Below are 19,205 nucleotides of genomic sequence, written 5' to 3'. Positions count from 1 at the left end.
TCTCATTCAAAGAGTTTTCTTTATTTATTGTAGATTCACACTGAAGGCATCAAAACTGTGAATTAACACATGTGGAATTATATACATAGGTCAAATTCTAGGTTATTTACAGTAGCCATCTTTTGATTTGATTACTGCTTTGCACACTCTATATTTGCAAATATATCTATTTATAAATAAGAATAATTATAATGTCAAAAAGAAAGCATTTTTTTAGCTTATCATTTTATGTATTAATATTGAATGAATTAGACATCTCCATGTGTTTATAAATTCTTTCCTTTTTTTAATGGATGGAAATCAAGCAATCAATCAATATTTGTTCTTCAGGTTCTGCACAGCCTCAGTATTTCTGGTAGAGATAATAGAATTATTGACTAAGCTCTAATGTATTTGATCAAGATTCTTCTCTGAGTCACTCAGTCAAGCTAATGATGTGGCATAGAGGAGCAATATCACGACTTTTTTATATAAAGAACATGTTTTAGTAGAAGGTTCAGGTACAGTATAGTGTACCAAGTGCAATGTACAAACATGTCAGAGCATTTCCTTAAACCGTCAAAGAACGAAACAGTTTAACACAGTCCTATAACAGAATAATTAACCCAACATAACACAAGGAAATTACATTTTAAAAAGAAGAAAATAGAAAATAGAAAATAGGGGTCTGCTAACCAAAAGTAATAAAAAAACTTTAAGTAGTTTAATTGTTTTTAATCGTTTCTGGTTAAATGTACGCTTGGCGCGTCCACGTGTTAAAGAATCCTTATAGGCAAGACGCCAGACCTCACGTTGCTCCTGGTGGTTATAGGTTGGCTTCAGTGTTTGGCAGTGGAGCCGCCGTCAGTGTGGGACTGTGAATGTATGAGCACTTTAAGTCTTCTAAGAAGATAAGAAAGTGTACACCATTCGCCATTTTAAAACAATTAATGACATCTAAAAATGATATTAAAACTCAAAAGCACATATTTCCTGATTGCAATTTAGTCAAACTTTTCTTAAATTAATTATAATGGTGGCCTTAAACAAAAAAACACGACCCCAAAATGTACATAGGCTGTTTTAACAGTCAATTAGGTTGTAATAAAAAAGAATGTTTTTAACAATTTTGTTATTTTAGGTAATTTCTTATTCATAACTGTTTTTTATTTTTTAAGATAAACCCATTGTTTTGTATTTTAATTATTAAGAATTTTTTTATTCTATTTTGTTGTTCCCTAAAAAAATAAAAATAATAACAGAGCTATGAAACTCTCCTCTTCTTTATCAGTTTATCTGGACTGAAAATCAACCAGACTGCAATACTGCACTGAGGAGCTACACTAAAAATACTAAATTAAAGTCCTAAACTAAAGTACTGCACTGAAAAGCTACTGTAAAATTCAAAACTAAAATACTACATTAAAGTACTAACGTACTGCACTGAGGAGCTACACTAAAATACTAAACTAAAATACTACATTAAATTACTAAACTAAAGTACTTCACTGTAGAGCTACTCTTAAATACTAAACTAAATTACTCCACTGAAGAGCTATACGCTAAAACACTAAACTAAAATGCTACATTAAAGTACTAAACTAAAGTACTGCACCAAAGTATTACACTAAAACACTAAACTTAAGTACAATGTACTACAAAACACTACACTACATCACAATATACTACACCACAATGCACTACACCACAATACACAACTCTACACCAAATATCATGATAGAAAAGATCAGGTTTCTGTAGCAGAGGGGGTTACATGGAGAACCCCTCCTCAGGGACGGGGCACATGAAGAGGAGCGACCCCAACGATCCTCCACAGAAAGAGAAGACTTGAGGTATGATTCTGGTGTTCCTCCTCAGGAATGGATGGCTGGATCCGGCATGACTTTCAACGTAGCTGAAAGGAACCTCTATGGAGACTTCTAAATGTCAGGAACTGGTGGTGAAGGACCCAAGATGCTGGAGACCGGGCTTGGGGGCAGAAACTTAAAAAAAACAACCAAAGGAGCATCAGTAAGGTGAAAAAGTAGATGACCTGACAGTGAAGAACTGAAAACCAGGGACTTAAATACACTAAGGATCATTAATACAAATCAAGACAACTGTGGAGGATTGAGAACCAAAACGTGGTGTGACTGACAACGGCAAAAACGGCAAAAAGAGCATGACCAAAACCCAAATTTTGGGTCATGGTAAGTTGTCTTGATGTGTCAGTGTATTTAGGTATCTGCTATTCCGTTCTTCATTGTCAGGTAAATGGTGTATACTTATATAGCGCCTTTCTTCCTACAAGGACAAAGCGCTTTACAGTCACAGACCCATTCACCCAGTCACACACACACATTCACTCACACACTGGTGGCAGCTCTGCTGCCAAACACAGGCGCCCGCCTACCACCAGAGGCAAGGTGGGGTTCAGTGTCTTGCCCAAGGACACTTTGACTCATGGGCGTGCAAGGCGGGAATTGAACCTGCAATCTTATGATCATGGGTCGACCGCCCTACCGCTGCACCACGGCCGCCCCAAGGTCATCTGTTTTGTCACCTTACTGTTGCTCCCTAGGTTTTGTCATATCAATTACAAAAGAAAAAGTTGACATTTCTGCCCTGGTCTCCTGCACTTTGGGTCCTTCACCACCAGATCCTGACATTTAGAAGTTCCCAAAGAGCATGTAAACAGGGTGGGGTTGGTGGTGAACTGGAGTGAAAACACACGGAAGATGGATTGATGTGAAATCCCTGTACCTGTCCTTCTTTTCAAAGTGTAGCTTTCTCACAAATGCTGAGTGTTTCTCTGAATCTAGATCTTTTCATCTTCTTAACCACGGATGACAAAGAAGCTCCTCCAATGTGGGTCTGGTCTCTGGGAGAGGAGCCAAACAGCTTCTCAGGAAGTTCCTGCAATCTGTAAAGACGAGAAAACAGATGAAGCTGACAGATGCAGGGATCTATCCACTCAGCCAAGTGGAGAAGGTTTTCTTACCTCTAGACAGCTCCCGGCTGATTCCTAATTTCTTCCTGAGAAATGAACTTGTTGAGAAGAAACGTTTGTGGAGAACTTCATAGGTCAATACTCCCAGCTGCCACACCGTGGTGGGCCCGGCTGAATACGAGCCAGTTTGGTCAAACTCTGGGGGGATGTGAGCAACTGTTCCTGCAAAACACCCCATCAAGAAAGACAGTTAATGCCTTAGTCAGAATTGCCCTTATGGGTGGATACAGGCTGTCTGCGGGCATGCAGGTGGCCCACATGAAATTTTAAGATAGCAGACCGCTCGATGTACCCGAAGAGCCAAAATGTTCACGCGCACAGTTAGTGCAAAACTGAAGCAGAAAGCCCCTCACTCACCAAAGAACATTGTGTGATGAGCATCCTTCTCTGTCAAACAGCTGAGTCCAAAGTCGATTAGGCGAGCACGAGGGACGTTGGAGTTGGTCTCGATCAGGATGTTTTCCATCTTAATGTCCCGGTGAAAGATGTGTTTGTCCTCCAGCTCTTTTGCAGCCTGGACAAGCTGCTTCAGAATAATCTGAGAAAGACATAAAACACAGAATCCTCTGTAAAAAAAAAACCATGGAAGAAGACCTCCTCAGAAGGAGAAAGAGAAGACAAATGTGAGCAGGCTGCCATGTCAGAACCAGCCTACCTTGGTCTCTTCCTCCTCAATCCTGCTTTTCTTTTTTTTGTACGTAAACAGACACTCAGCAGGGGTCGGTCTCTCCATAACTATGATCAGCTGGTTTTCCAGGTCATAGAAATCCAGAAGAGTCACAGCAGCTGTGGTTCCCACATGTCCATCTCTTCCATCAGCCACTTTAAGCATGATGGCTACTTCAGCTGGGAGCTGCTTTCCATCATCGGCCTGAAAAATGCCAGCAAATTGTTAGATGAGTAAACGCCATAGGAGAAGCTGCACAAGAGGAGCTTCAGGTGAGCAGCAGTGACTGCAGCGGAACCTACTGGTTCTCTGAAGCACATGTTCTCAGATGAAATGTATTTGATTGCGACCTGTAAGATCCAAACAGAACCTTGGTGAGGATTTCCCTCTGGATCTGCTCATTCGAGGGCTGCTCTACCTCACACTTACTGGTAACCCATCAGCAACGCGATGGCCGGCATAAACAGAGCCACAGCCTCCTTCTCCCAGCAGGCCCTCCTTCTTGTACTTTACTGTAGAGACACACCAGATATGTTCAGTTATGACTGTGAGGAAAAAGGATTTCAACAGGATCATAATGGTCTCCTTCACTGGTTAAGAAACCTGACTATTATATTCACCTTCAAATGTGTCTCCATTGCTGATCTCTGGTTTCTCAAAAGTAGTCTTTGGAGAGAAGGTGGTTTCTTTTAAAGATATTCTCTCCTCTGGAGAACTGCTACCACCTGAAGGTGAGAAGAAGTGCAAACACGTGTTTGATGAACTAAAGCTAAAGAAAAAGTTACCCCAGAATGAAAGGATTCCTTTTCCTTCTGTGGGGCAAACATGACAGAGCGGAACTTTCAAACCTCTTCAAACAGGATTCATTTCAAGACATGGAGAGACGTGTTTGTCGATCGTAAGTAAGTGGATTACATCTACAGTTGATAGACGGGATCAGTTCTGGATCATCTCAGCATAATGAAGTGCAGAGTTCACAGTTTTTCAAAGGTGATCATTTTGAATTGACACTGTCGTTCAAGTTCCTCAACAGTCTGATGGTATTTAAAAAGTCATTTCTGTCATTTTATTCATGAACAGTTTCCTCAGAGACGGTCAGAACAGCTTCAGAAGATGGAAATCTTTAAAGGTTGCATTCAATTATTGCTTTAACTTCTTACGATCTCAGTCAAGAATTGTTGAGTAGTTACAGAAAAATAATTCTTTTAATTTAATCTTTTCTTCCAATATTTCAAATAAAATGATAACTATATAAAGTTATGGTAAAAATACAGAAACCTAGGGGTTTTTTATATTTATTAACCTTTGACAAAACTTCTGTCTGAAGTGGAATAATTGATCAACACAATTTCTGTTCCTAACAGAAGAATAATGTGTGCTCAGTGGAAGTACTAGTGTTATTTCATTGTGCAAATCATATTAAAATATATACACTTTTTAAAAATGTAAATTTTATTATGTGATTGTTTTTTTTCTTATGTTCAGGTTTTACAGTAAAAACCTGTAATTTTATGTGTGAAAATAGTTTCAATGACTGACACACAGAGCTTTGTAGAAGAGGATTTTTAAAACATTTGAACTCATACATTTTTCATTTATCCATTGAAATTTTTGACCAAATAAAGTCTTGTTTTGAAAATGTTCGTCAACATATTTCAATGCAAAATTCTTAATTTTAATGATCCTTGTGTGAGTTCGAGTTCAAACCAGCTTCCAAAGTCAAATATTTAGTGCATTTATCAGTTTGCTAACAATGAGAGGCAACAAATGGTCTAATTATCATCTCACCGCTGTCAGAGGCATCATTTGACTCTGGTTCTTGGCTGCTGGGCAGAGAGAGCCTCTTCTTTTTCCCATCAGGCTCCTCTTCAGTAGACCTTTTTTTTTTCCTTGATGTGGTCCCATCATCTTTTGAAAAGGATGGGGGTTGATGGAACACACAGCTGACATGTTCTACAAATAAAACAACCCAACAATGAGGGTTCATTTAGGGGAGATCTGAGTGATATAATGATAATGATAATAATTTATGACGATCACATAACATTTAATAGCAGAAATATTTTATGAACATCTGATAAAATTGAACATTTGTGAGTTTAAATGCTTAAATTGTAATGTTGGAAATGGAACATCCCTCAGTCTTTTATGCTGTTACTGATGGAACCTGTGCCGGATGTTGTTGTTTTTCAAAATCCAAAACGCTGATGTGATTATTCCATTTTTGAACTTTTCTTTTAAGAGTTTGAATGAATCTCTTGAGTAAAACAAACGTCCCCCTCAAACTCACGTCACAGATCTGTTTAAACATGATAAACAGCAAGGTTGACATTTCAAAAATCTGGCCGCCCAGTGTCTAGCCGCCTCTCTGACAAACCAGCTTCTTTGACGCCTGAATTTATGTCCAGCAATGTAAAAAAAAATATCACTTATGTTTTGTTTCAAGTAAAAACTAAATTGGTGTAATTTTGGAGCCAAAGTGGTTTAAAGCATTTTTTTGCATCACTGGACATCATGTGGTTATTGGTAATGTAAAATATTGGTAAATTATATTAAAACATAAAAATCTAATCACAAACATAAACTTTGCCTGAAATCTTGGTTTGTCCTGGTTTTTAAACTTGCCTTCACTGGTTGAGCTGAGATCGGCTGAATTTTCCATCATTGTTTCTTTTCGCGATTTTGACAAAACAAGACTTTTTTCAAGAAAACCGAAAAAGGAGGAGAACAAGTTTGCGCTTTGACGTCCCTGTGTCACCTGGCAGTCTGCTTATTTCTAAATACGTTGCTATAGTAATCTGTGACACCACAAAGAGGTACAACGCAGAGTGACATCCTGCGATGACCGTGTGGAGTAAAATCGATTTGAATAAAAACAATGCAGGGATGCAGCTTTTACAGCAAATATGTTTCCTTTTAAATTCAATCAAATCTCCAAATCACATGTTAAATCTTTTCAGAACCTTTTTCATGTCGTTTAATTTTCATTTTTAGACATGTTGGCATATAGCGGAGCTGGTTAGGTTGGTGTTTCAGACAAATCGTGCATTTTATGGTACAAGCACCAAATTTGGCATGAATATACCTAAGATCCCCTCTTTCCGAAAAGATTAATAAAGTTTAAACGCTTAAAGATAAACAATAGTTTAATGGCTACAAGATAAAAATCCAACATGGTGGCCATTTGTAAAGATGGCTGTCATACACTAAATTGTTTCAAAAATATTCAATGTCTGTTTGCCCCCAATATGGGCTGTTCATGCACACAATGCAACCTTCAAAATTACTACAGAATACTTTTATGGAAATTATATATATATTACATTTATATTTAAATCGTGAATTTTCCCACAATTATTTTATAATAATAACCAGCTCCACTAATATGCTCTTTTTTTATTGGTAGTTATGTGAACTTGTGTGTGCAGTCAACAATACACTTACTTTACTCAGTAGTCACCATGCCCCTCCCACTTCAGACTTCATTCTCACCTTCAAAATCCTCTCGGTGATGTCAGAGTTTACCCATCTAGACTCTATACAGTTCAACTGACCACATGACTAACACACAGTGTATTGTGGGTAGGGGTGGCTATTTTACCAAAGCAAACTCATGTGATGACACTAGAAATCTTTTACGTTTGAAATTGGACGTGTTGGTGTGGAGAAACAAACATCACATTCAGCAATGAAACACAAAACCCATTTTTCAATTTGAGGACATAAAAAATGTTGAATCCTAAAGGAGAACTGATCACATCACAGCTGTCCTTAAGTCAATTCGTTTGCTACCAGTTTAATATAAATCTAATGCAAATATACTGCTGATAGTTAAATATTTACTCTGTAACGTGGACTTTCAATACTCAGATCATCTTGTGGTTTTCAAACCCATTTTTGCTCTGGAGGTAGAACCCATAGACATTTATCACTGCACAAAGCAGCGGTGACGTCATCCATAGAAAATGCCTTACCTCTGGAAAAAAGAAGCCAATTCGTTAGCCATTTTTCCGTGGTACGGGCATCGCCATTTGGAGCCAGTCAACAGTGTTTGGTCCGAGTGGGTCTGAGTCATTATTCCAAAGAAACCACTGTCACCAATCATGAGTAAGCCTATTGGAAGTCCACACCCTAAAAGCAGATCGGGAAAATCTGTCAATCAAACTTTCGAGGTGGGGGCCATCGAGCACCAAACACCTTTCCTGAGACATCTGATTGGTCAGTTTATAACTTGTCATAAAGAAAATCTATCATGAAAATTATTAGAACTAGCAAAATATGTTAAGAAAAAGATGTCAGAGCAAGAATTGTTATCCAGACCAATAGAATGACTGAGCAATAACTGTTTATTTCTCTATAGAAGTCTGTGGGAGTTTTGGTTTCTTGGAGCCAGAGGGTACTTCCTATTTGGAACACAAGGGCGGAGGGGTCAGTATGTCCATCGCTATGTGATCCATCAGTAACCTGAACCCTGTGATGTGGGGTGAACATCCATGCCCTGCTAAATTTGGGTATTATCATTTTTTGACATTCTGTTTTTTGCGAGTTACATGAGCTGGAACCCCAAAATATTTAAAAAAAAAAAAAAAAGAAGAAGAAGAAGAAATGATTTAAATAAATTCAGCAGTTGGCCCTGAATCTATATCCTATTAAAGTTTAACTTTTTTAAATTGAATTTTGGAAATTAAGACACTTTTCTATCATTTTCAATTTTTTTGGAAAAGGTTTATATGTAGCATACTACAAAAAATCCTGTAACATGGACTCACACGTGCACACTAGTCTAAGCTTTACTTGTAGAGGAAGTCAATGCGTCTTTCCTTTTGAGCAATAATATGTGATTTTAAGTAAAGGTCTTCTATATTTTTGTTTTCAAAGTCTCCCAGTCTCAATTGGGTTTTGTTGGTCCAGCATTTGTCATCCATCGTTTATTACTTCACGTTTTGCTTGAAAGTCCAATTTTGAGACATTTTTTTAATTATTCGCCATTTTTTCAGAAAAAAAGGACTCTTATTAAACTTTTTTAAGCCATAACTGCAAAACCATTTTCACTTCTGAAAACTAAAATAAACATATATGCACATTAAGATAACCACAATAAATAGGGAGCAAACATTAAATGCAGATGAAAGTTCGTAAATATCCCACACATCAGATAAATAGGTTTGGGAAATGTGTGTCCTTTTTTATTTTTATTTTATTTTTTTATAGAAGAGCATTTAATTGACTTTTAGGAAAACACAAACAATAGAGAACACAGAAAAAAATAATACAAGCACTTGAATAAAAATTGCACTCTCTTTATGATAAATAATTTATTTAAATGTATGTAGTTTTATTTATGGAAGATTTTCATAAAAATTAAATGCACATCGTATACAACACTGTGTTGAACTTTTGCATCAATCTGTTTCTTGGCACGTCTCTTCTGACTAGTTTAACAATCAGGTCTGGAGTTTAGCTGCTGACATCAGTGGACGATGTCGACCTTTTAATCACCGTAACGTTTTGCTTTTTTTTTCATTCCATGGGAGAAGTGAACAAAAGGTTATATGAGCAATATGAATGAATCCAATCTGGTCCACCTGGTCTTCTGACAAGTTGCTCAACAGGTTGACGGCTGGTTTGAAGTAACTTTGCAACACGCCTTGCTCGAGGTAGCCAATCAGCTCTGCAATGCACTGCTGGAACCGCGCATGGAGGCTGTTCTGGGACCAGTCGCACTCACTGTCACTGAGGTGCAGGACAAGGTTGGTCAGCGGGGCGGCCTCCAGCGCTCGCAGTGCAGGGTTCAGTCGACACACGGCCATCAGGACTTTAACTGTTTGTCTGCGGCAGCCGTCATCAGTTGAGTCGAGCTGAACCAGACGCTGAGTCTCGCAGGGGTAAAGGGAAAGACGCCAGGCATTCACCCAGGGAGAGGTGAGCTCAGGCTGAGCTGTCAGGACCACGTCCCCCTCCCTCAGGATGGGCAACACAGAAATGAACAGGGGCTGATGGCAGCGTTCAGCTGCTTCTTCACTTCCAGGCCTAAAACACAACAAAAGAACACAAAACAACAAAAGATTTCTGTTAGTCACAACACTTGTAGTGATAAAAATATGTCCACAAACAGAAAGGCAGCTGCTAAGAGCAGACACACACCAGATCTCCAGTTTCAGATCTGGTCCTCCTAGAACAGGTCTGACAAGACAGTCCAAAGTGCTGCTGATTGCCGGCCAGTTCACCGTTTCCATGACCGCCTTGCTGAACATGTTCACCACCACTTCTGCAGACAGGTAACCCCCCACCAGGTATCTGTGGGACACAAGCAAAGATCCCAAATCAGTGATGCTGCAAGAAGAATTTTCAGGATTCATTTATGATGGGCGGCAGTGACTAAGGCGGTTGAGCAGGTCATCCATGGGCAAGACACTTCACCCACCTTGCCTCCAGTGTGGCTCCACTGGTGTGTGAATGTGTGTGAATGTCCCGGTGATGGTCAGAGGAGCCGTAGGTGCGAACTGGCAGCCAGAATGTCAGTCTGCCCCAGGGCAGCTGTGGCTACATCAGTAGCTTACCATCACCAAGTATGAATGAGGAGTGAATGAATAATGGATACACATTGTAGGCGCATAGAGCGTCTGGAAAAGCGCAGATAAATCATATCTATTTTTATTAAAGACAAGGAACTCAAGTATTAGGGTTTTGTAGAACTATTATGACTGTTTTTCTGTTGACGAAAGACAAATTTAAAGGAAATTAAGATACAAATTGCATTACTGTGTATTTCTTTATTCAAATCATTGTGACTCAGATGTAGATGAAAAAATGCAGTTGGAAAAACCTTTTGGGACTGACGTAGAAAAGACTCTGGGCAGGCCATCCTGCTCCACTCCATTCTGATGCATCATTTGTAGACGAATGGATCCATGTAGGTCTTTGTTTTCCTTGTCTGAGCTGGAATCTGGCTCAGAACTGCACGGCTGGATAGTTTCTTTCGATGTTTTTTGTTCCACTGATAACGTTAGGTTGAGAGTGTGATTGGCTGTAAGCTGACCCTGCAAACAAATGGATGTTGGGAAATGTGGGGGGCTTACTACGCACCAACGGTCCTGCACACTACTTAGAGGTGAATTTTTAATGAACTCCTGTCCTAGAAAACAACACAGGTTTTTAGATTTTGGTTATAAACTGCATAATCATAATTAAAAGACCACTTTGAACGCTTTTACAATAGTTAAAATGATGATTGGAGTGGGACTTTAAAAGCCAACAACCTCACAAAATGTAAATCTGAATGTAAGGACTGCAGAGTTACATGGGAATTTTTTACTGGTCAATCGTGCAGTTACTGTCCCAGTCACTGTCCCAGCAACTCCAATACTCGATTACTAAAATCTTTCCTAGAGGAAAATGTTGTCATCGGACCGTCCAGTGCAGAGAGTGTGTGAGGAGAATCTCTTCCCCTAAAATCATGGCGTCAATGGCGTGTACTTATTTAGCACTTTTCTACCTTCTTCGAATGCACAAATTGCTTTACAGTCATAGTCCCATTCACACACACATTCCCACACTGATGGCGGCTCCGCTGACGAACCCTGGCGCCAACCTTCCAAGGTGGGGTTCAGTGTCTTGCCCAAGGACACTGCAATCTTCCGATCAGTGGTTGACCGCCCTACCACTGCACCAAGGACGGCTCAAAAAGGCTTCAAGCTGCAGGGGAACCAGCAGAAATGCATGGTCTACTACGCTAACCACCTAAACATGCACACAACATGATGGAAGTCAGATGAGATGACAGTAAAGGTGCATGTTATGATCCATCATGAGCTTAAAGTGAATGTGAACCAGAAGCTTCATCCAGCAGAGAACCGCCGAGGCTCGTTTCTCCCAAAGGCATGTCTGGATGATGGCTGTTAAGAAAGCCAGAGGCTGGACTCTCTGGACTCATGTGGAGCCAGGACCGCCCCGGTGCAGCATGCTCCAGAACTGCTATGCATGTGTGTACCAGCATGTCGGAGATCCGAGTCTTAAAACAAACTTCAAATTTATTGTTTTCTAAAAAATCAGGGTTAATCAGCATAAACAGAAACAACGGTGAGTCGAACATTTTGCCACAAAATTAAATGCAAGAAATTTTCATTTTAACCCTACGAAAACTGTGTTTTTTTTCCCTTTTTAGCAAACATTTTATTAAATGGTAAAATGGTAAACAGTAAATGGTGAACTTTGATTCTTCTTCATAAATACCTACAGTGAAGAGAAACAATAAAATAAACGACATAATAAATCAGAAATAAACTAATTCATCTGTTAAAGCTAACAAACCTTAAAACTTTGGACTAAAGAAAATGGTTTTCTTTGAGTGAGCATACAAACTGTGCATGCACGTGTGTGCACACCCGTTACGTTACATGTAATACTGGTTATCAGCTGCTCTGCCCTCAAACTTTGGAACTCACTCCCCCAAAATATCAACTCAACTCAAACCACACTTGTCTAAACTCACTCACTACAGTTTTTCACTGTTGCTGTTACTTTAGGAATTTACCACCTGTGATACTTTGGCTTTTTTTGTTTAATCTTGTTTTAACTGTACAGTGACCTGAAGGGCCCTTTAAATTAAAAGTATTATTATTATAAATGCTCATGGTAAAAATGAATCACAACCTTTGGGCTACAGCTCCCTCATGTGGTAAACTCTGTTTTTTGTTTGTTGGATTTTTCTCGTCATCCCATCAAATCAATGAATGTGAATCACTGTCATGTTTGCACACATTGAAAATGCAAAACTTGATTTCTTTAGTAAGCCCTTTCTGAAAAACAGAACGAAAAACAAAAAAGGGCCTACAGCTGTAGGATGAGAGGAGGAATTTGGGTCTGAAACTGAGAGTGATGGCAAGGAAGCCTCTGGTCAACAGAAACTGGAGCTTATCAGATAAGAAGCACCATTTAGAAATCCAGTGAACACAAGCAAAACTTCTCTCAGGAACTGAATTAATTGAAAATATATTTGAACATGGCCTCCCACCGGAGATAAAGTTTCAGCAAAAAAAAAACGTCATTTCGAATCGAACATCTTGAAGGTGTTAATCATTTTGAGGTCAATTTAAGCAGTTTAAGCAGTCAAAGTGATTCCCATCTTATATTTCCCAGTGAAATAAATGAACAATCCTAATCTGATTAGCTGGTCACATGTTATAGGCTGGTGAGCTATTTATGTGACATTGGCTGCTTGTAGAGGCTTTGAAATCCTTGTATCACTTTTGGAATTAGCGGAGCGAATCTTTGATTAGCAGCAGACGGAACGTGCCACTCGACTGAATGCTGCCTGAATCTGAGACACATGTCAGCTGCATGAACAGCTAAGTCTTTGAACGGTGAAGTGACAGGAAGCTTCTGGAAAAACAATGGAGACAAATAAACGTCTTTTAACTCAGCTGGGAGAAGGATCTCGATTGGAGAAAAGATTTGTGCTGTTGACCTTGTCTCGAATGGCGATGGAGCCAAAGTCCCCAGCTGTCATTTCAATCACTTCCAACGTGTAGCTAATGCTCATTCAATCAGCTAAAGTTCTTGATAAACCGTCTATCTTTCAGAATCACTGTATAATTTCGAGTATTTCATCAACATTATGCCTTTCTCCTCACAATGTTGTTGTCGTTGTTCACCTTTCGGCATATGTACCTCAATTAATATTGTGAAAAACTCAGTGGATGTCAGAAAGACAGTGATTCGGGATAAGGAAACAATTGTATTGGGGTGATAGACCAACCTCCCCCTGCAAAAGAGTGCAGACGCTTTTTCCCCTGCTCCTGCCGCTTCCTGCTTTATTTGCTTTTTAATCATTTAATTAATCATTTTTAATTATTTTACTTCATCCACAACTCCTGGAATATCAGACTGGTCCTTTTTTGTGACTTCCACCTATACAAATCAATATTTTTACGTCTGACAAGCCAGCGACATGTCCGGAAGAGGAAGAAAAACAAACTCCCACTGTGAACGCTGTCGGATTTACCAACAAGAAATAAAAGAGCTACAAACACGGATATTTACTTTGGAAACTGAAATGGACTTCACAAGACCCTTCCAGTAACATCGGGTGGTAAGAAGCCCACTCTTACTACAAATGAAAAGAATAACAGTGACATAGACCTGAGTGATGTTGTGTCCTTTCCAAAACTTTGTGTGGAGGAACTCTGTGTTAAGCCAAAGCGTAAAGATGACAGAACATCCGAAATAAAGCTCACAAACAGATTTTTACCCCTAACACAATGTGATGTTAAAGAACAAAGTGAAATTGGACCACAGAATAGGAGTCATAATGTTGGAAACAAAGCACAGGCAGAAAGAAAATCTGTGCCAAACGTCAAGGTCAGAGATACGCTGCTGCTTGGAGATGGCGCTATCAGTGGAGTCAGCCACAGAAGAATGCAAACTTTATGTTGCCCAAGTTCTACTGTTCCAGTGATTACAGGACTCTTATCTAAAGTCTTGTACCAAGGAGTCAAACGAATAATCATCCATGTAGGTGCTGTCGATATCAAAAAAGAACAATCTGAACTTTTGAAAAAAGACTTCATCAAGTTATTTGAAGAGATTGACAAAGTAGAGGTTGAAGCCTTCATCAGTGGACCTCTACCTAACATCGATGGGGTGTCACTCAAGTTCAGCCGTCTGTTTCAGCTGAACAATTGGCTCTCCAGAGAGTGTGCTTCCAGAGGATTCTATTACATTGAGAACTTCAATACATTCTGGAAACGAAAGGACCTATTCATGGGAAGAGGCCCACACCTGAACAAAGGTGGAGCAAGAGAGTTAGTAAAGAACCTCCTCCACGCTCTGGGGCATAGAGGCCAAGGCCCTGAAAAGGCAGTAAGGAAGGACCGAGCCAGTGTCCCAGGAACCACAGCACAACGGCAACAACAACAACAACTACCTCCACCACCACCATCGGTCAAAGACTTGGATCCGGCAGCACCAGCACCACAACCACCTCCATCTAAGGACTCAGCTGCACCAGCATCACAACAACCACCGCCAGCTAAGGACCCAACCGCAGAACCACAACAACAACCACCAGATTTGGCCCCAGAAATACCACCGTCTGACCAGCTGTGGTCGCCCCCTGCTACATCTACTCCCAGTGAAGACTCACTTTCCTTTTCATCCCCCCCACTTTCACCCATGGCCCTACCTAGCCATTTTGATAGCCTCATTAAGTCAGGAATTAAGATGGCTCCCCTAACACCTGTGAGCCTCACACCACACAGGAGCTCTCCTACCCCTCCAGCACTCCCTCCTTATCCTTCACCCAAAGTCCCTCCAACACGTCCTTCATCCAAAGCCCCTCCAACGCGCCCCCTCCATCGTTCACCCAAATCCCGTCCAGCTCCCGCTCCTCCTGGTCCAACACCCAAACTACCCTCAACTCGACCTCCCCTGCGCGCCTCTAGACGTGCTATCCCCCAGAGCTAGGATGAAACGGGCCCCCAGTGTCCTAGGAAAGGTTATGTCAAACTGGGACCCTGTGATGAACAGCTTCCTTCTGGTGCTATACCTGTAGTTGCACCACGTAGAATGCAAAAAAGGGCAGTTAGACTGTCCAATCAAAGAAATCTAGTTCATATCCCCAGCAAGAAGGTTTCGACCAGTCCCAAGGAAACTAATCTCAAACTTGCTGCACTCAATGTCAGATCTTTATGCAACAAATCATTTTTAATCAATAATCTTATCTCTTCTTTTAATCTTGATTTTATGTTTTTAACTGAAACATGGCTTGACAAAAACACAGGAAACATAGTTCTAGTAGAAATCAACTCCCCCCAACTACAAACATGTATCAGAAATACGAGAAAATAAAAAGGGTGGAGGCGTTTCTGCACTGTTTAGAGATAATATTGCAACCCGCAGAATATCATTTGGTGTGTTTTCATCATTTGAGTATGTGTGTCATGATTTGAACTTGTCTTGTTTTTGGTCCTTGTTCTGTCTTGTTTCTGTTTCCTGTTTTATTTTGAAAGTCTCCTGTCTTGTCTGTTTTCTTGAGTTTTACTTCCTTTGGTCCCCATCAGCCCTGATCGTGTCCACCTGTGTCTTGTCTGCCCTGTCTGTATTTAAGTCTTGTCTCTGCCTTCCTCCTGTGTTGGTCCATTAGTTATTCCTGTCCTGGTTGTCCTTGTCATGCCATGTTCCTCGTTTCTTGTTCCACGCCACAGTGAGTTTTGTTTAGTTTTGTCATCCTGCTCTGCAGCGCCTTTTGTTTGTTCATTAAACCCTCTAGACTCTGATCCTCATGCCTCCACCTCTGCGTCTGGGTCCAACCGGCTCTCGAGCCACCCTGCACCTTGACAGAATGGACCAACCATACTTTCTGGACCCAGCAGAGCGGGACATGAAGCTACTAGAGGCCTACTGCCAGGAAGCAGAGCGTACGAGGTCTTACTGGGTTTTTGACCAGGCCCAGTTTGCCTCGTATGCCTGGAGTGGGAGCCACCTGGACTTCACAGGGAGCCGTCTCGCCATGAGGGGGGGTCGTCGTCGCCGTCGTCCCCGCCGTCCCCTTCAACCTCCCCTTCCTGTTCCGGAGGTGGTCCGGCACGCACCACAACCCCTTCCAGTGGTGGTCCCGGATGCCCTCCAGCCCCTTCATGTTCCGGAGGTGGTCCCGGACGCACCACAACCCGCTCCAGTGGTGGTTATGGACGCACCCCGACCCGTCCCGGCTCCCAGGGGGTTGCCGCCTGCACCCCGACCCGTCCCGGCTCCCAGGGGGTTGCCGCCTGCACCCCGACCCGTCCCGGCTCCCAGGGGGTTGCCGCCTGCACCCCGACCCGTCCCGGCTCCCAGGGGGTTGCCGCCTGCACCCCGACCCGTCCCGGCTTCCAGGGGGGTGCCGCCTGCGCCCCGACCCGTCCCGGCTTCCAGGGGGGTTCCGCCGGAACCCCGACCGGTCCCCACTTCCGGCTCCACGCCTGACCCGCCTGAGCTCGGCTTCACGCCTGACCCGCCTGAGCTCGGCTTCACGCCTGACCCGCCTGAGCTCGGCTCCACGCCTGACCCGCCTGAGCTCGGCTCCACGCCTGACCCGCCTGAGCCTGACTGCTGGCCCGACCCGCCTGAGCCTGACTGCTGGCCCGACCCGCCGGAGCCTGACTGCTGGCCCGACCCGCCGGAGCCTGACTGCTGGCCCGACCCGCCGGAGCCTGACTGCTGGCCCGACCCGCCGGAGCCTGACTGCTGGCCCGACCCGCCGGAGCCTGACTGCTGGCCCGACCCGCCGGAGCCTGACTGCTGGCCCGACCCGCCGGAGCCTGACTGCTGGCCCGACCCGCCGGAGCCTGACTGCTGGCCCGACCCGCCGGAGCCTGACTGCTGGCCCGACCCGCCGGAGCCTGACTGCTGGCCCGACCCGCCGGAGCCTGACTGCTGGCCCGACCCGCCGGAGCCTGACTGCTGGCCCGACCCGCCGGAGCCTGACTGCTGGCCCGACCCGCCGGAGCCTGACTGCTGGCCCGACCCGCCGGAGCCTGACTGCTGGCCCGACTCCACGCCCGACTCCACGCCCGACTCCACGCCCGACTCCACGCCCGACTCCACGCCTGACGACTCCACGCCTGACGACCCCTCCACGCATCTCATGCCGGACCTGCCTCGCCGGACGGCGCGGACCCCCGGCCGTCCTCCGGACCTGCCTCGCCGGACGGCGCGGACCCCCGGCCGTCCTCCGGACCTGCCTCGCCGGACGGCGCGGACCCCCGGCCGTCCTCTGGACTCTTGTGCCCGTCGAAGTTTATCCTCCGGGGCCCCCCCCTCATGTGACTTTTGGAACCTCGGAGCGGTTCCTTGAGGGGGGGGTACTGTCATGATTTGAACTTGTCTTGTTTTTGGTCCTTGTTCTGTCTTGTTTCTGTTTCCTGTTTTATTTTGAAAGTCTCCTGTCTTGTCTGTTTTCTTGAGTTTTACTTCCTTTGGTCCCCATCAGCCCTGATCGTGTCCACCTGTGTCTTGTCTGCCCTGTCTGTGTATGAATTGTGCTATACAAATAAACTTGCCTTGCCTTGCCTTGCCTTGCCTATGTGTTTTCTAAAGAATGGTTTCACTGAGTACAGTGTGTCTTACTTATTGGGCCCAAAACCAAAACCTTCTAAATGAAAAACCTTTTCAATGTGGCATCAATTTCAACATTCTGTAGGGATACAAAGCTGATTTTCCCAGTCAGTCATTCCAAGTTCATCATTCAAACAGTAATCAACACACAATGTCGCTTAATGGACGAGCAGTTTCACCTGGCCATGGCACATCTCCGGGTGGGTATTAGGCAGTCAGATGTTAAAAGGGGAACTTGGTGTGTCTCAAAGTCTCAAACAGACTTGCATCAAGACACAGAACAACTGTGGGAGATTTTGACAGATCCAGGAAGGGAGCCCCACCGGCAACAGACCAATAATGACCAGTACCTAAAAGACCACTCAGACATCAATTTGCAAATGCTACACAGCTGCTGGCCTGTTTACCAGATGTGAGGGGTATAAGGGTTTCCAGACAAACCATTCACAACCAACTCCACCACTTTAACTAAAATGCCAAACAACCGTTGCAGGTGACTCCACTTAGACATTTGTTTAGATGCAGAGAGTTATACTGCATTCATTTGCCGTTGGAAGATTTGTTGTTTTTCCAACATTTATGTGTATTTTCTGAGTTGGACAATCATTTTTCCGATCATTCCAACTCCACATGATCACAGCATTTCTCTAGGTTTGCCCTGAGCAACCCAGTCTTGCCTATGGATAAATCTATGTATTACACGTTTTGGAATGAGACTGGCTGCCCTGAGGGACATCATTCCATTGTTACTATGCGTCTTTGCTCCAAGACGGTTCCCCTTAAATGGAAACAAATCTTTCACAGGCATCAATGCGTCAATGTTTTCTGAGGCAAAAACAGGCAATTGATCACTTATGTCACTGAATAATAGACCTCAACTATTGTTGGAGGTCTATTAAGTGACGCTTGGTACTGGACTGTTGCCACAGTCGGTAAGCCTCTCCACTAGCTTACAGCCCCTCACAACCCCAAGTTGACATTAGCAGCGCAAAAAAAATGGCAAGCAATATTGGAGTTATCCTGGCACACAGTTTTGAGCAAGATGACAGGTCAGACGAGAGACATGAAGATGAACACAAATCTATTCATCTACAAGTGGATGCATCAGAATGGAGCAGAGCAGGGAGCTTATGACATTTGCCATAGTAGCCTCTACATCAAACCTGCACAAGCCTTTTTCAAAATGAATTTTACGTCTCCTCCCGATACACAACAATTTCAATAAAGAAATACTTATAAATACAGTTTTTTTGGGGTTAGTTTTCTATAAAGACATAGTTATATATATATATATATATATATATATATATATATATATATATATATATATATATATATATATATATATATATATATATATATATATATATATATATATGTCCTCCATTGTGAGACAAATGCCGCAAGAACAAGTAAAAATGCCAAAAGACACGATTTTCATTGGAGTCGGTCTTT

The 19,205-nt window shown here is 42.6% G+C and overlaps 2 protein-coding genes across 3 annotated transcripts; both read right to left on the bottom strand.

Moving 5' to 3' along the window:
* Positions 1-1,711: 1,711 nt before the first annotated feature.
* Positions 1,712-6,457, bottom strand: LOC101167931 (serine/threonine-protein kinase pim-2). 2 transcript variants are annotated; one of them, XM_023958579.2, is made up of 10 exons: positions 6,282-6,456; positions 5,445-5,609; positions 4,277-4,381; positions 4,086-4,168; positions 3,959-4,006; positions 3,645-3,860; positions 3,347-3,527; positions 2,981-3,151; positions 2,743-2,902; positions 1,712-1,982 (listed from the first exon to the last, which is right to left on the bottom strand). In XM_023958579.2, exons 1-9 carry the CDS (start codon positions 6,319-6,321, stop codon positions 2,808-2,810), a joined length of 1,104 nt encoding a protein of 367 aa, XP_023814347.1. In that variant the 5' UTR covers positions 6,322-6,456; the 3' UTR covers positions 1,712-1,982; positions 2,743-2,807. The 2 variants fall into 2 exon arrangements, with proteins under 2 accessions (XP_023814347.1, XP_078806643.1); XM_078950517.1 differs by lacking the exon at positions 3,959-4,006 and having other exon boundaries at positions 1,827-1,982; positions 6,282-6,457.
* Positions 6,458-8,956: 2,499 nt separating this feature from the next.
* Positions 8,957-18,070, bottom strand: LOC105354629 (mitochondrial dynamics protein MID51-like). The gene is made up of 3 exons (XM_078950501.1): positions 17,930-18,070; positions 9,801-9,953; positions 8,957-9,686 (listed from the first exon to the last, which is right to left on the bottom strand). The coding sequence occupies exons 1-3, from the start codon at positions 17,935-17,937 to the stop codon at positions 9,152-9,154; spliced, it is 696 nt and encodes a 231-aa protein (XP_078806627.1). The 5' UTR covers positions 17,938-18,070; the 3' UTR covers positions 8,957-9,151.
* Between the last annotated feature and the right edge of the window lie 1,135 nt (positions 18,071-19,205).

This window comes from Oryzias latipes, chromosome 1, assembly GCF_053564925.1.
Source record: "Oryzias latipes strain Hd-rR chromosome 1, Olatipes_Hd-rR_3.1".
Classification (NCBI taxonomy): Eukaryota; Metazoa; Chordata; class Actinopteri; order Beloniformes; family Adrianichthyidae; genus Oryzias; species Oryzias latipes.
Note: the sequence above shows the minus strand (reverse complement) of the source record. Positions and strands in the feature narration are given on the sequence as shown.